This window comes from Crinia signifera, chromosome 3 (genome assembly GCF_055691185.1).
Source record: "Crinia signifera chromosome 3, ASM5569118v1, whole genome shotgun sequence".
NCBI classification, from domain to species: Eukaryota; Metazoa; Chordata; class Amphibia; order Anura; family Myobatrachidae; genus Crinia; species Crinia signifera.
Window position 1 is genome coordinate 16,602,151 of NC_139219.1, and position 13,586 is coordinate 16,615,736.

A 13,586-nucleotide genomic window follows, 5' to 3' on the forward strand; every position below is an offset into this window, starting at 1 on the left:
ATAAATAAGGTCCAAAATTATTTACTTAATAAATAAGATTAAGGAAACTTTGACGTAGGAATGCCCAGGATAAAAATCTGAAAATCTAGGGCATTGTAATTCAAGAAACTTTGGGAACCAGTGGCATAAGCCAAGGTGTTACTGCATGCACCGCGCCTCACAGCCAGCAGGGGGAGCCGGCGTACGCTCTCTGTGCTCATGACACAACATCGGAGAAGTTCTACAAACATTAAACTGCAACTCCCAGAATGCTCCTGACCAGGAAAAGACCACAACCTTTACTGATTGGCTATTGCTGTGACGGGTGAACACTGATTGGCTGCTGTATGACAGCCAGAGAGTGCAGGCACATCGGCCGCTCAGCTACACACAACCCGGGGTATGGCAGCGTGCGGGGGCCCGGCGTGCAGGCTACTGCTGCGGGGGAATATCCTACATGCCAGGCCATGGCGAACTTTCGGGAGGGGCTGCGCTTCAGAGGCTGCGGCGCCCGCTGTCGCTCAGGTGAGTCGCGCCCTGTGCCTCCCAGGTCTCCGCTGCTGCTCTTGCCTCCATTCCCCCAGCGCTCCAGTCCTGCCTACTGTCCATGCTCCGCACCCACCCGCTGCTCCTCTCCCGCTCCGCTCATTTCTGATGACGCAACTTCGCTCCGCACCTGCCTCCTGTTACCCAGCGCTACGCTCATACCTACCCCCCCCCCCCCCCCCCTGCTCATGTCTGATGTCCTCCCCATCTCCTCTCGTGCCTCCTCCTCCACTCATGGCTCCAGTAATGTCTTTTGGGTCCCTTTTTCTCTTTTCTTCTGTCCGCCCCCCCCATGCTCCGCTTGAGTGTTTTGTCACCCCTTGCCCTGTTTGCGTCTGATGTCCACCCCCCCATGCTCTGCTCCTGTATTTTGCCCCACCCTTGCTCCGCTCGCATCTGACGCCCGCCCCCCCTTGCTCCACTTGCGTCTGACTCCCGTCCCCCCTTGCTCCACTTGCGTCTGACCAGTGGCGTAACTATAAATTTTGCTCCCCCCTGTCAAAAAGTTTGTGCCCCCCCCGCCCCCCAGTCTCCTCTCCTGCGTGTTTCCCCAGCGTGTGACGTGAGGACGTCACACGCATAACGGAGAAGTTGAAGCAGGATAGAGGAAAAGAAACCAGCAGACACTGCTGATTCCCTTGGCTCCGACACATCCCAGGCCGCCACAGCACGCTCATCTGCCAGCCCATCCTGTACACAGTAGCCAATAGCCAGCTCGGTGTACAGTAGTCAATTGAATCAGTGGGCGGGATTTGTCGCCTCTCTGGCATGGCCGCACCCACGCTGCGGCTGACTCAGCTCCTGTGCTCAGCCAGTGGGCAGTGGCAGGCAGCAGCATGTCAGTGCGTCCACCGGGTGCTGGCGCCCACATAGACTCCACTGTGGCTTGCTCCCCCAAGCGGCAGCTGGGGCTGCCTTACAGTAGTTACGCCACTGCGTCTGACTCCTGTCCCCCCTTGCTCCACTTGCGTCTGACTCCTGTCCCCCCTTGCTCCACTTGCCTCTGACTCCTGTCCCCCCTTGCTCCACTTGCCTCTGACTCCTGTCCCCCCTTGCTCCGCTCACGTATGATGTTCCACGCCCCCCCTCTTGCTATGTTAGTGTCAGCTTATATCTAGTACTTATTCTCCCCATCAGGGGCGTAACTATAGCACCGCAGCCCCCGCCACCGCGGGGGGGCGCTGTGCATGTGGAGGCGCCGGGGGCTGCGGTGCTATAGTTACCTAGCCCCCAATCCCCCGCAGACTTACGTATCTTGCTGGTCCCGGCGGCTCCGTTCTTCTGATGAGGACCACAACAAAATGGCCGCCCCCATATAGCAAACAGTTCTCTGAAACTGTCTGCTGTACGGGGGCGGCCAGTTTGTGGTGGTCCTCAGCAGATGAACGGACGGAGCCGCCGGGACCAGCGCGATAGGTAAGACTGCGGGGGAGGGGGTTAGCATAGGCGGCGGGGCGGCCGGGGGGGGTGCTCGACGGGGCGGCGGCTGGGGGGTGGGTATGGGCGCCCCCCCCCTAACGGCGGGGGGGCGCCCAAAACGTAGCTACGCCACTGCTCCCCATCTACTCGCAGCAGTGGCGTAAATTTGTCCCAGTTGCCCGAAGGCAAGATATATATTGGTGCCCCCCCTGTGTATAAAAAATGTCAGGCAGGAGATGATTGGCTGGCTGTTTATCACTCTCCATTTTATCACATTTGAAGCTTATTGCATCTCGCCCAGTGTGTGTATTTTCTGACTGTTTACCCTTGTGTGATTTGTTTTTTTTTGCTAAATATAATAATATATTCTGACCAATGACACTAATAAATCAGCCCATAGACTACGGGTGTAAATCTTTAATTATGGGGTAAACTTTCGGCGCTGGATCAGCTGAAAAAAAGCAAATTTCACGTAAAAAAAACATACACGTTTCTTCATGCACGATAAAAATAGTTGTTTAAAAAAACACTTTGTCCAGAATTCTGTAAAAATTCCATATAATAACAAAAACCATCACATGACATCAATTTCTCAACGATGATCCCTAATGTTGGAAATCCATATTTGTGAATAACCGCTGATAGTTCTAATATGGGGTCAATGTTAATAAGGAGCTAAGTGGAAGAATTAATTATTACCTCCACTCCCGGTTATGTAATGCTGGCACCGAGTGCTTCTCAGGAAAGATGCAAACTCCCCAATCCACTCCAAATGGTATGTCTCCGCTCCCCTTGTGGGTTATCATGTGATGATTTTGGCATTATATATTATTTTTACAGTATTCTGGACAAAGTGTGTTTTTTTTTTTAAAGAACTATTTTTATCGTGTTTCATCTGGTCCAGCGCCGAAAGTTTACCCCATAACTACAGATTTCCATTATTGTTTTGACTGGAGGTTGTGCCAGTCTTTTGGGGGACCATTGGCCGCAGGGGGAGCGCACCTACTTTCTAATCAAACTGCACTTCTACAGAGACTACCACCTGTGATCACCTGTGAGGACCAGGAAGGGTGCGACCTCATAAAAGTTCACTCAATCTTTACCTAATGTGAAAAGAAGACTCAAACACACAGTGGTTGTTTTGGAGTTTTCAGTAGCTACTTTCAGGCAAAAACCCTTTTTTAAAGTATCCGGGTACAGGGCCTGTTTCAGAGCTGATCGCTTATTAGAAAACTCGCAATTTGAGCAATTATTGAATGACTGTGCATGCCTACCGCGTACATTGCCCATTAGCAAAAGATGTGGATTGTTAACGCAAAGCAACCGGAGGTAGACTGTGGGTGGAAACCTGACGTTGTCCGGGAGTGTCCGAAATAATGCAGGTGTTCTAAGCAGGAGTCTGTGATGTCAGCGCTGGCCTCGTTCAGTCTGTCTCAGTCACAGATTAGCGGAAGGGTCACTACTCAGACTGCAAAAACCTTTCAGCGGTTCGTGAATTGCGTATGGATTTGCACGGGGCGGGTCTTCTTTCTGTCGCGGTGGCGGCTTTCTCCTCGCAGTCATCGGCAACTTTGCATATTAGAGATTCAGTGCGCAGATGTTCGAAAATCGCAGGCTGCAATTTTTGGACATCTACGTATGCACCAAGTGCGCGAGTGCATAAACTGCCATTGCCTCGCGATGATAATCTAAGTTTTGACTGGGGCAGGATGCAGAGTTTTCTGGGAGCATTTGTGCAGGCAAATCGCTGGGAGGTACCCAGTGCGTGGGGCGACCTGCCCTGTAGTCCCCCACAGACTACCTCTTCCAATTGTACTTTTGAGACATTTCCCAAAAGTATAACTGAGTCTGAATTGGTCTCACATTGTAGTAAATTGTTGCGCATAGAACAAAATCCTGTCGCGTTGTGTTACTGCATGAAAGATTTAACCGTGCCTTGGAATTTCCTAATAATCCCTTTACCACAGAGCTCGGGTCACATGGCCAGTGGTGGCAAATTGAGAGGGGGCTGAATAATGTGTGCTTCTGTTGAGACCGATGTCTTGTTTTCCTTATCATTACTACTATTGTGTGCTATTAAACCATGAACTAGGGGTTTATCAGGTGTATAATAGAGAGTTCAGTGTTCCCACGGATATTACTTTCCAGCATTATGTGGTATATCATGGCTGATCTTATACACAGAGCTGAGGGCCTGATTCAAAGATGGCTGCACCATTGCATGCAGTGGAGCGTTTTTTTTTTATGTAAGTTGCACTGCACATGTGCCGTGATGGTCTTGCGGTTGCAATGAGAATTTATTTGTAAAGTGATTGACAGGTGGTCAACGATGTAACGAGGAGTGGCGAGGCAAATGGAGGTGGGTCATGTGACTGGGATCCTGTCTGCTGTTACACTGGCTTCGGCATCTTCTGTCTGTCGCTCTTGGCTCACCTACCCCGGGGATCGCTAATCTGAGCTCCTGCAGCAGTGCTGGTCATTGTGACATCCTGCTGCTGTGTCCTCCGGTCCAGTAAAGTGAGCATTTGTAAATGCATTTTTTTTTATACATACCGCCCAAGTCTTCCTATGTTTGTCACGCTTCTTGTTCTGGGGTGACCTGCTGTTTTTCCCCCAGGGCAGAGACAGAGGCCAGAACACATCCAAGTCCATCGAAAAGGATGCAATAGAGTCTAAAGTACGCCAGGGTTGTGGGTTGCTGATTGAACTCGGATGTTTTTTTTTTTTAAAGGAGCAATTACCAGGTTGGTTTGGTTGTTGCTTTAAAATAACAGAACTGAGTTTTACATAGGTGATACAGTGCTGCAGCCGCCCAGGTAAAACCCACCACCAGCAGGGAGTGTCTAGCAGTGGCAGTCCCTGCTAACCGTGCCACACTGGCAGTCCCATAGGGTGGTGTTATCAGTTAGTAGAGGATGCTTCCAAGGAGAAGACTCTCCCCTGCTACAATAGCAGCCCAATCTGACTTCTGTGGCACGCACACATATTTGACCGGTGCTGCAGTCAGGTCCCCTGGAAGGTAATAAGTACAGGTTTGGTACCCCTTATCCAAATATCCGTTATCCAAAATTATTCCAAAAATCATAGTATTTTTTGCTAAAAACCTAAAAGGGCATATCTGTAACTGGCACTACTGGGGACATGCTATATGACTGGCACTACTGGGGACATGCTATGTAACTGGCTCTACTGGGGACATGCTATGTAACTGGCACTACTGGGGACGTGATATGTGACTGGCACTACTGGGGACGTGCTATGTGACTGGCACTACTGGGGACGTGCTATGTGACTGGCACTACTGGGGACGTGCTATGTGACTGGCACTACTGGGGACGTGCTATGTGACTGGCACTACTGGGGACGTGCTATGTGACTGGCACTACTGGGGACGTGCTATGTGACTGGCACTACTGGGGACGTGCTATGTGACTGGCACTACTGGGGACGTGCTATGTGACTGGCACTACTGGGGACGTGCTATGTGACTGGCACTACTGGGGACGTGCTATGTGACTGGCACTACTGGGGACGTGCTATGTGACTGGCACTACTGGGGACGTGGCACTACTGGGGACGTGCTATGTGACTGGCACTACTGGGGACGTGGCACTACTGGGGATGTGGCACTACTGGGGACGTGCTATGTGACTGGCACTACTGGGGACGTGCTATGTGACTGGCACGGGGGACGTGCTATGTGACTGGCACTACGGGGGACGTGCTATGTGACTGGCACTACGGGGGACGTGCTATGTGACTGGCACTACTGGGGGCGTGATATGTAACTGGCACTACTGGGGACGTGATATGTAACTGGCACTTAATATGTGCAAGGAAATGATTGCTTGGCGTTCAAGTTCAGTGCCTGAGATAGTACACAAACCTTGTTTCATGCACAAATAAAATATATTTGTGTGTATTTCATATGTTTGATGTGCTTATACAACTTACATGCTAGATACCTCAAGATACAATATCTCATTAAAATATTCCAAAATACTGAATAATCCGATATACAAACTGCTTCTGGTCCCGAGCATTATGGATAAGGGATACTCAACCTGTAGAAGCCGCTGCTGGATAGGATCAAAATCAAATATAAAAGAAGCAATATACAGTAGGCGCACTTTGGTTCTGGAGCAAACTGTGACGGTGCACGAGGTGAACTGCATTTATTTGCTCATTTGTATGTATGCAGGGTAAATACCGGCTGATTTTGCATGCAGTGAACAACTACTGAGCAGCTTTGTCTATACAGTGAAGTTAGAGTTAGGGCAGGACTCCGCCTTTCCGTACTCTAAATCTCTGCATGTTTGAAACCTGCATGACCGGCTGGTTTTGAAAATGTGCAAATTCATCCTGATTTTTTTTTTTGGGAGGATTATTATATTACTCTGAATCAGGCTGAAACATGTTATACACACGGACAACCCTGAGATTAATTTTAGCATCTTCTATATTTGCTGCCATACACAAGGTGATTGACAGGTGGCTGGCGTTTGGGGGTGGCACCTGGCCGTTTACTTGGAGTGTCAGGAAAGAACTCAGGAATGGACAGCTGTTTTTGGAGCCGTCCCTCCAATGTGCTCAGTGTGGTGCTGGGGCCATTGCTGGATGGGAGGAGGGACTGTTTGCTGGCTAAGGGCCAGATGCACTAGGCGTCAAGAGTGATAACAACCAACCAATCAGCTCCTGCCTGACATTTTTCAAACACAGTCTGTGACATGGCAGGTAGGAGCTGATTGGCTGGTGGTTAATCACTCTCAATTTTATCACTTTTGTCCATCTGGCCCTAAATTAGCAATGTTTTGCACATAGACTACATTGGGCTAATGCCATTTTCAGATGGTGACAGCTGTGGAGGACCATTCCGAAGCTTGTAAATCTGGCAGCATCGTCCCGTCCCCCTGTGGAAGCCTATGAGGGATGTAGCTGCTGCAGGAATGGAGGATTTGCCGCAGGTATTGGAGACATCTGCTACAGTCCCTCTTGGATACATAAAGGGCTTACTTACTACACCTGAAAGCTGCACATATTTATTGATAAATGGACCCCTTGCTAAAGAGCAGGATTAAGTTATTACACAGCTTCTCAAACTCGGTCCTTAGGAACCCACACAGTACATGTATTGCAGGTCTCCTCACAGAATCGCCAGTGAAATAATTAGCTCCACCTGTGAATCTTTTAACCCCTTCCTGACAGAGCCAGTTTTTGCGTTCCTGACAGAGCCATTTTTTTCAAATCTGACATGTTTCACTTAAGTGGGGATAACTTTTTTTTGCTTTTACTTATCCCAGTGATTTTGAGATTGTTTTCTCGTGACACATTGTACTTCAAATTAGTGGTAAATTTGGGTCGATACAGTCTGTGTTTTTTTGTGAAAAATACCAAAATGTCGTGAAAAAATGGAAAATTTTGCAATTTGCAAAATGTCACATTTTCTGCTTGTGAGACAAATAAACATACCACTCAAAATAGTTAATAACTAACAAAGACCATATGTCTACTTTATGTTGCAATCATTATTTCAACCTCCTTTTCATTTTTTTGGACACTAGGAGGCTTCAAATATGAATAGCAAATTCTCAAATTTTCAAGAAAATTTCAAACACTGATTTTTTTAGGGACCAGTTCAGTTCTGATGTGACTTTGAGGGACTTGTATGTGAGACACCCCCATAAATGATGCCATTTCAAAAACTGCACCCCTCACAGTATTCAAAACAGCATTTTGGAAGTTTGTTAACCCTTTATGTGTTTCACAGGAATTAAAACAAAGTGTCGGTGAAATTTCAAAATTTCTTTTTTTTTGCAGAGTTTCAATTTTAATACATTTTTCTAACGAATACAGTAGATTTTACTAGAGAAATGTGACTAAAAATTGATTCCCCCAATTCTTTTGTTTTCATAAATATCCTATATGTGGCCCTAGTGTGCATGGTGACCAAACCACAGGCTTCATAATAGAAGGAGCACCTACTTGATTTTGGAGCCTCCTTTTTATGAGATTTTTTTTTAGGCACCATGTAGGTTTATAGGCACCATAAGTGCTAAAAGTTAGGAACCTCCCCCACAAGTCACCCCATTTTGCAAACTACACCCTTCAGGGAATTCATTTAGGGGTATAGTGTACATTTCAAACCCCCAGGGGTTTCACCAATTTTGATACAACTGGACTGTGAAAATGAAAAAATTTAATTTTTCATTTTCACAGCTCAGTTGTATCAAAATTGGTGAAACCCCTGGGGGTTTGAAATGTACACTATACCCCCTGATGAATTCCCTGAAGGGTGTAGTTTTCAAAATGGGGTCACTTGTGGGGGGGTTCCACTGTATGGGTGCTTCAGGGGTCATTCAACCAGAATCTGTGCTGCAAAATCCAAAAATCACTCCTTCCCTTCTGAGTCCTGCCATGCACCCAAATGGTATTTTTTGGTCACATGTGAGGCATTGCCGTACTCGGGAGAAATTGGGGCACAGATTTTGGGGTGCTTTGTCTCCTTCATTCCTTGTGAAAATGAAAAATTTTGAGCCAGATCTGCATTTTTGTGTAAAAAAAATGTAATTTTTTACACAAAAATGCAGATCTGGCTCAAAATTTTTCATTTTCACAAGGAATGAAGGAGACAAAGCACCCCAAAATCTGTGCCCCAATTTCTCCCGAGTATGGCAATGCCTCACATGTGACCAAAAAATACCAGTTGGGTGCATGGCAGTACTCAGAAGGGAAGGAGTGATATTTGGTGGTGGAATGAATGGTGGGTGCTATGTCGCATTAGCAAGACCCCCGAAGCACCAATACAGTGGAACCCCCCCACATGTGACCCCATTTTGGTCACCAGCTTTGGGAGGGGGGCTGGCGCTGCGGCTGGTGGGGGGTTGGGAGGGGTGCTGGCGCTGCGGCAGCCGGGTGGGTGGGAGGGAGGGGGGGCTGCCGGGTGGGATGGGGGGGCTGGCGATCGGTGGTGATCGGTGCTGTACTTAACAGCACCGATCACCACCGATCACTGTGTTACCGAGCGGCTTAGCCGCCGGTAACACAGAAAACGCTGCAATTGGCTGTTCACATTTTGAACAGCCAATCGCAGCGATCGCCGCGAGGGGGGATGTCTGCTGTCAGGGACAGCAGACATCTCCAAACTGTCACCGCGTCTATAGACGCGGTGACAGTTTAAAACCATGACGTATATATACGTCTTCGGTCGGGAAGTACCTCCCGACCATGACGTATATATACATCATATGTCGGGAATATCCTTATATATATATATATATATATATATATATACTGTATATATATATATATATATATATATATATATATATATATATATATATATATATATGTATGTATGTATGTATGTATGTGTGTGTGTGTGTGTGTGTGTGTGTGTGTGTATATATATATATATACACACACACACACACACACACACACACACACACACACACACACACACACACACACACACACACACACACACACACACACACACACACATATATATCACAGAAAAAGGTTCCCCTACTGCGCCCGAGAAGGTGGAAAAAGCAGCAGCTCTAATGGACCCCTGTTAGCCGGGCCCGGATAGGCAAATAGAGATAGAGGAAAAGTATAGAGTGCGCTAAATACAATTCAACAATTTAAAAAATATACACATTTATTTTCAGTCTTCACAAAGACTTCACATTTATAAAATACAGCTGGTCTGTTATTGGTACAGATGATGTTGTAGGCCCAACGCGTTTCGTCAATAAATTGACTTCATCAGGGGCTTAGCGAACAATAAGTCAGCAAGGCGTAAAATCACTTTAGCAGATTTGGCGGATCACGTACAGTGTCCAGCAAATGGGGGAGTGGAACTCAATGTGTGAGCTGAGTAGATGGTAGGCGTTAAAATATGCCACAGCAAAGCTGCTAGTACGTCTGTAGGGTCTGGGACTCAGAGGAGTCGTTCACATAGGTGTATTCCGGAGGTGTGTCTCAATGGAAAATGGGCATATAGCATCACAAATAAGAGTGTAAATAGAGTAACATAATGGTCCAAGACCTGCATCAGCTGTTCAATAGTATAGTTCCTAAGGCACTTCGGAACTATTAGGAGAAAAACCGGAAGTTGACTGCCTGGGATCCAAATCAGAATCATTATTATATATATATATATATATATATATTTATTCATTACATATATTTGTACTACTGTGCAGCTTGATGCTGCTGCTGCTGCGGGGGGAGGGGGGAGGAGGGAGGAGGGAGGAGGGCAGCGCTGCTGCGCTGAGCTGCCGGGGGAGCCGGGGAAGCTGCTGCTGCTGCCGGGTGAGTGCCCGGCGGGTGCGAGGGGGTGGCTGCACATCGGTGGTGATCGGTGCTGTACTTGACAGCACCGATCACCACCGATCCCTGTGTTACCGAGCGGCTTAGCCGCCGGTAACACAGGAAACGCTGTGAATGGCTGTTCAGATTTGAACAGCCAATCACAGCGATCGCCGACCGGGGGGGGCACCCCTGCCCCCCCTGGGCGGCGAGGGGGGATGTCTGCTGTCAGGGACAGCAGACATCACCTAACTGTCACTGCGTCTATAGACGCAGTGACAGTTAGAAACCATGACGTACATTTATGCCATGTGTCGGGAAGTACTTCCCGACCATGACGTAAATGTACGTCAAATGTCGGGAAGGGGTTAAATTGTGTCAGTGAGTAATGAGTGCACCTGTCAGGTGACCTGGCAAACGTGAACTGTGTGGGGTCCTGAGGACCAAGTTTCAGAACCCCATGGTAATTGTGATTGGTACCTCTGGGCCTAGATAATGTTGACATCTCTGTGATATGCTGTAGGTCAGTGGTAGCCAACCCTAGCCCTCGAGAGCTACCAACAGTTCACATTTTCCAGACAACCTAGCTGCTGCACAGCTGCACTCATTAAACACTGACACATTTTAAAAGATACCCAGATGGAGCTAATTAGCTCACTTGTGATTCTGTGAGGAGACCTGCAAAACATGCACTGTTGGTAGCTCTCGAGGACTAGGGTTGGCTACCCCAGCTGTAGGTGAAAGGAGAGGTATGAGGTGGGACAGACTAGACCTGATTGGCTACTTTCCCTACCAGCTACTGTATGAGGACATTTTATTGGCTTCATCCCTCAGGTGCTATTAGGGAATGCTAAATCTATGGCAAGGCATGCTGGGATGTGTAGTTTCACAGCAGCTGGAGCATCACAGTTTGGACATGCATGTCCTAAGCTGACGGGACACATTCCCAGTCTGCAGGGCTATGTGTGGTGCCCCAACACTTCCCTGCAATGCAGGGGTTAACGCCCGGGACGCTAGGGGTTAAGACTGCCCCCAGCGCTTCGCGCCCAACGTGTGATGGGCGGAGAGGATAGACTGGAGAGCGGGAAGGAGAGACTGACCGGAGAGGAAGCGCGGTGTGGAGGAACAGGGTGACCCCCGCCGACCTCCACGTGAGAGACGGCGTCGGAGGATTCGCCGCAGCCCTAGTGACAGAGCACCGGAGCCGCAGCACACGGCAGTGTGACCCCCGCCGACCCCTGGAAGGAAGGAGCGGAGACGGGGGCAGTGACGCGTCTTCCTACAGCCGCGGCGCCGAGAAACTGGACGCTGCAGCGCTGTGCCACCGGAGAGAGGACCAAAAGAAGAGAGCCGGGGAAGCCACGGAGTGGGGCAACGCTGCGGCTGCAGCGCCCCCACTAGTGAGCCCGGTGAAGCGGATGAGGCCCAGCGGGTATTCCGACAGCGAGGAGAGCCAGAGCGTGACGGGCAGGAGCCTGCAGCAGTGACCAGCCGTCAGGTATCAATCCCCTGCCCTCCCTCACACGCTGCCTCCCCCCAGCCACTGGTGCTCGCATAGCACTCTCCCAGCCCAGGACAAAAAGGGACTTATCCCCCAGCCACCCAGCAGCCGGGGTCTCACCCGGGTTTGGCACCAGATGAATAAACCCCATTAGGGATGTAGGACAAGGGAGCGAGGGCACCTAATTGGGTGTACCCCACAGTGCAGGGCACATTCTTCCCTATATAGGACTCCACTGTTGATTGGAGGACAGCGCCACCTGGTGGCCGGACACAGAATATACCACCCTGGGTACTCAGTGTAACCCTTTCAAGGCCTGGCCCAGCAACCCTGTGGCACACAGCTTTTCCCCAAAAGGAGATATAGAGACCCCTCGTGATACGGAATATCTCCCCAGGATTGACATTCCTCGTTCCCCCCTGTGCACAGGTAGTCAGAGACTAAGTTATAGTTAAGGTGACGTCACCTCAGGTTCTTTGGTTGAGAGGGTATCCTGGTGCACCAGTCATCTGATTACTGCTTACCGTTATAACTATTATTGTGGTTTATCATGCATGGTTTAACGTGTGAATATGTCAAAAGTAACCTTCCGTGTTAATGGTGCCGTGCCGACTATTTGATCCAGTAGTAACCTCAAAGCGGGGGTGTTTGGCCCCGGACCCCGTCACGGTACCTTGAACACGTGGAGTCTGTAGGCCCTAGTGGGCACCTGTGTATCGTGATTAGGTTGTCACACTTTATTGTTCTATTCGGTAAATACTAATAGTGCCAGTCCATGTTCACAACTATTGTACTTGTTAATGTGCCTTAAGTCCCAAGTGTTGCGGTGCTGTTAGGGTCAGTGGGCACAGGACGTCTTTATCTCATAATAAATCTGAGTTGTACCGCAGAACGTTGTTCCCCTTTCCTTGAAGTGTCCCTTTCCTGTCCACGGAAAATCTGAAGAACCTGAAGTGCCCCGAAGACGCAAGGTAAGGGGAGGATCCTCCCTACGCACCCCGGTCACCACATCCTTTGGCGTCACACAGAACAGGATCCGGGTGCATCAGGAGAGTGACAGCTCGGTGAAAGATGGAGCAGCAACAAGGCGGAGGGGCGGCTCAGCCGCCAAACCCACAGAATCAAGAACAGGACGTTCAAGACGCAGAAGATGCGACACCGGCCGCGGCCATCACCCTACCGTACTATTTCGGAGCCCCGTGGCTCCTGACCTATAGCGGAGATGATGACCAGCTACAGAAAACCCCATTTGTGGACTTCAGGAACAACATAGAATCCACGTTCCGGATGTATAAGCCTAGCGAACGGCAGAAGGTGGAAATGCTGATGGGGCAGCTGACTGGATCGGCGCGTAGAGAAGTGGCCTCATGGTCAGCGGAAGATAGAAAAAGTGCGACAGACATGCTAAAGAAAATCTTCATGACATTCGAAACGAAGACCATCCCTGAGCTGAAGATGAAATTGTATGCTCGCAAGCAACAGCCAAATGAGTCCCTACGGGACTACGCCCTGAGCCTACAGGAGATGTTAAAGGCTATCCAGGCTGTGGACCCGGAGGAGGTGCGAAACGCCGACGAGGCCTTAACAGTTCAATTCGTCGAAGGGGTGGCCCAAGAAAATGTCAAGGTCCAATTACGGCTGCTGAGGTCGCAGATACCTGGCAAGACCTTCCGGGACTTCAAGACGGCGGCCCTCGCTATCATTGGTAACCCTAAAAATAGGGAAGAGGGGTATCCAGAACTGATCGGCTTCAAAGAAGGAGCGAACGCAACCGGAGCCACAGCCAGTTCCACTGACAGGGCAAAACAGACCCAAGGCTTGGCGG

At 49.2% G+C, this 13,586-nt stretch overlaps 1 protein-coding gene across 3 annotated transcripts in view; it reads left to right on the top strand.

Moving 5' to 3' along the window:
• Positions 1-313: 313 nt before the first annotated feature.
• The window catches only part of MOCS1 (molybdenum cofactor synthesis 1), a 71,819-nt gene continuing 58,546 nt past the window's right edge, over positions 314-13,586 (top strand). For 2 of the 3 annotated variants that reach the window (XM_083175403.1, XM_083175404.1), the window contains exon 1: positions 315-504. In XM_083175403.1, coding sequence (XP_083031529.1) covers positions 382-504 — 123 coding nt within the window. In that variant the 5' untranslated portion in view covers positions 315-381. Of the gene's footprint in view, positions 505-13,586 lie in introns of all 3 variants that reach the window. The other variant, XM_083175401.1, reaches the window with a different exon arrangement.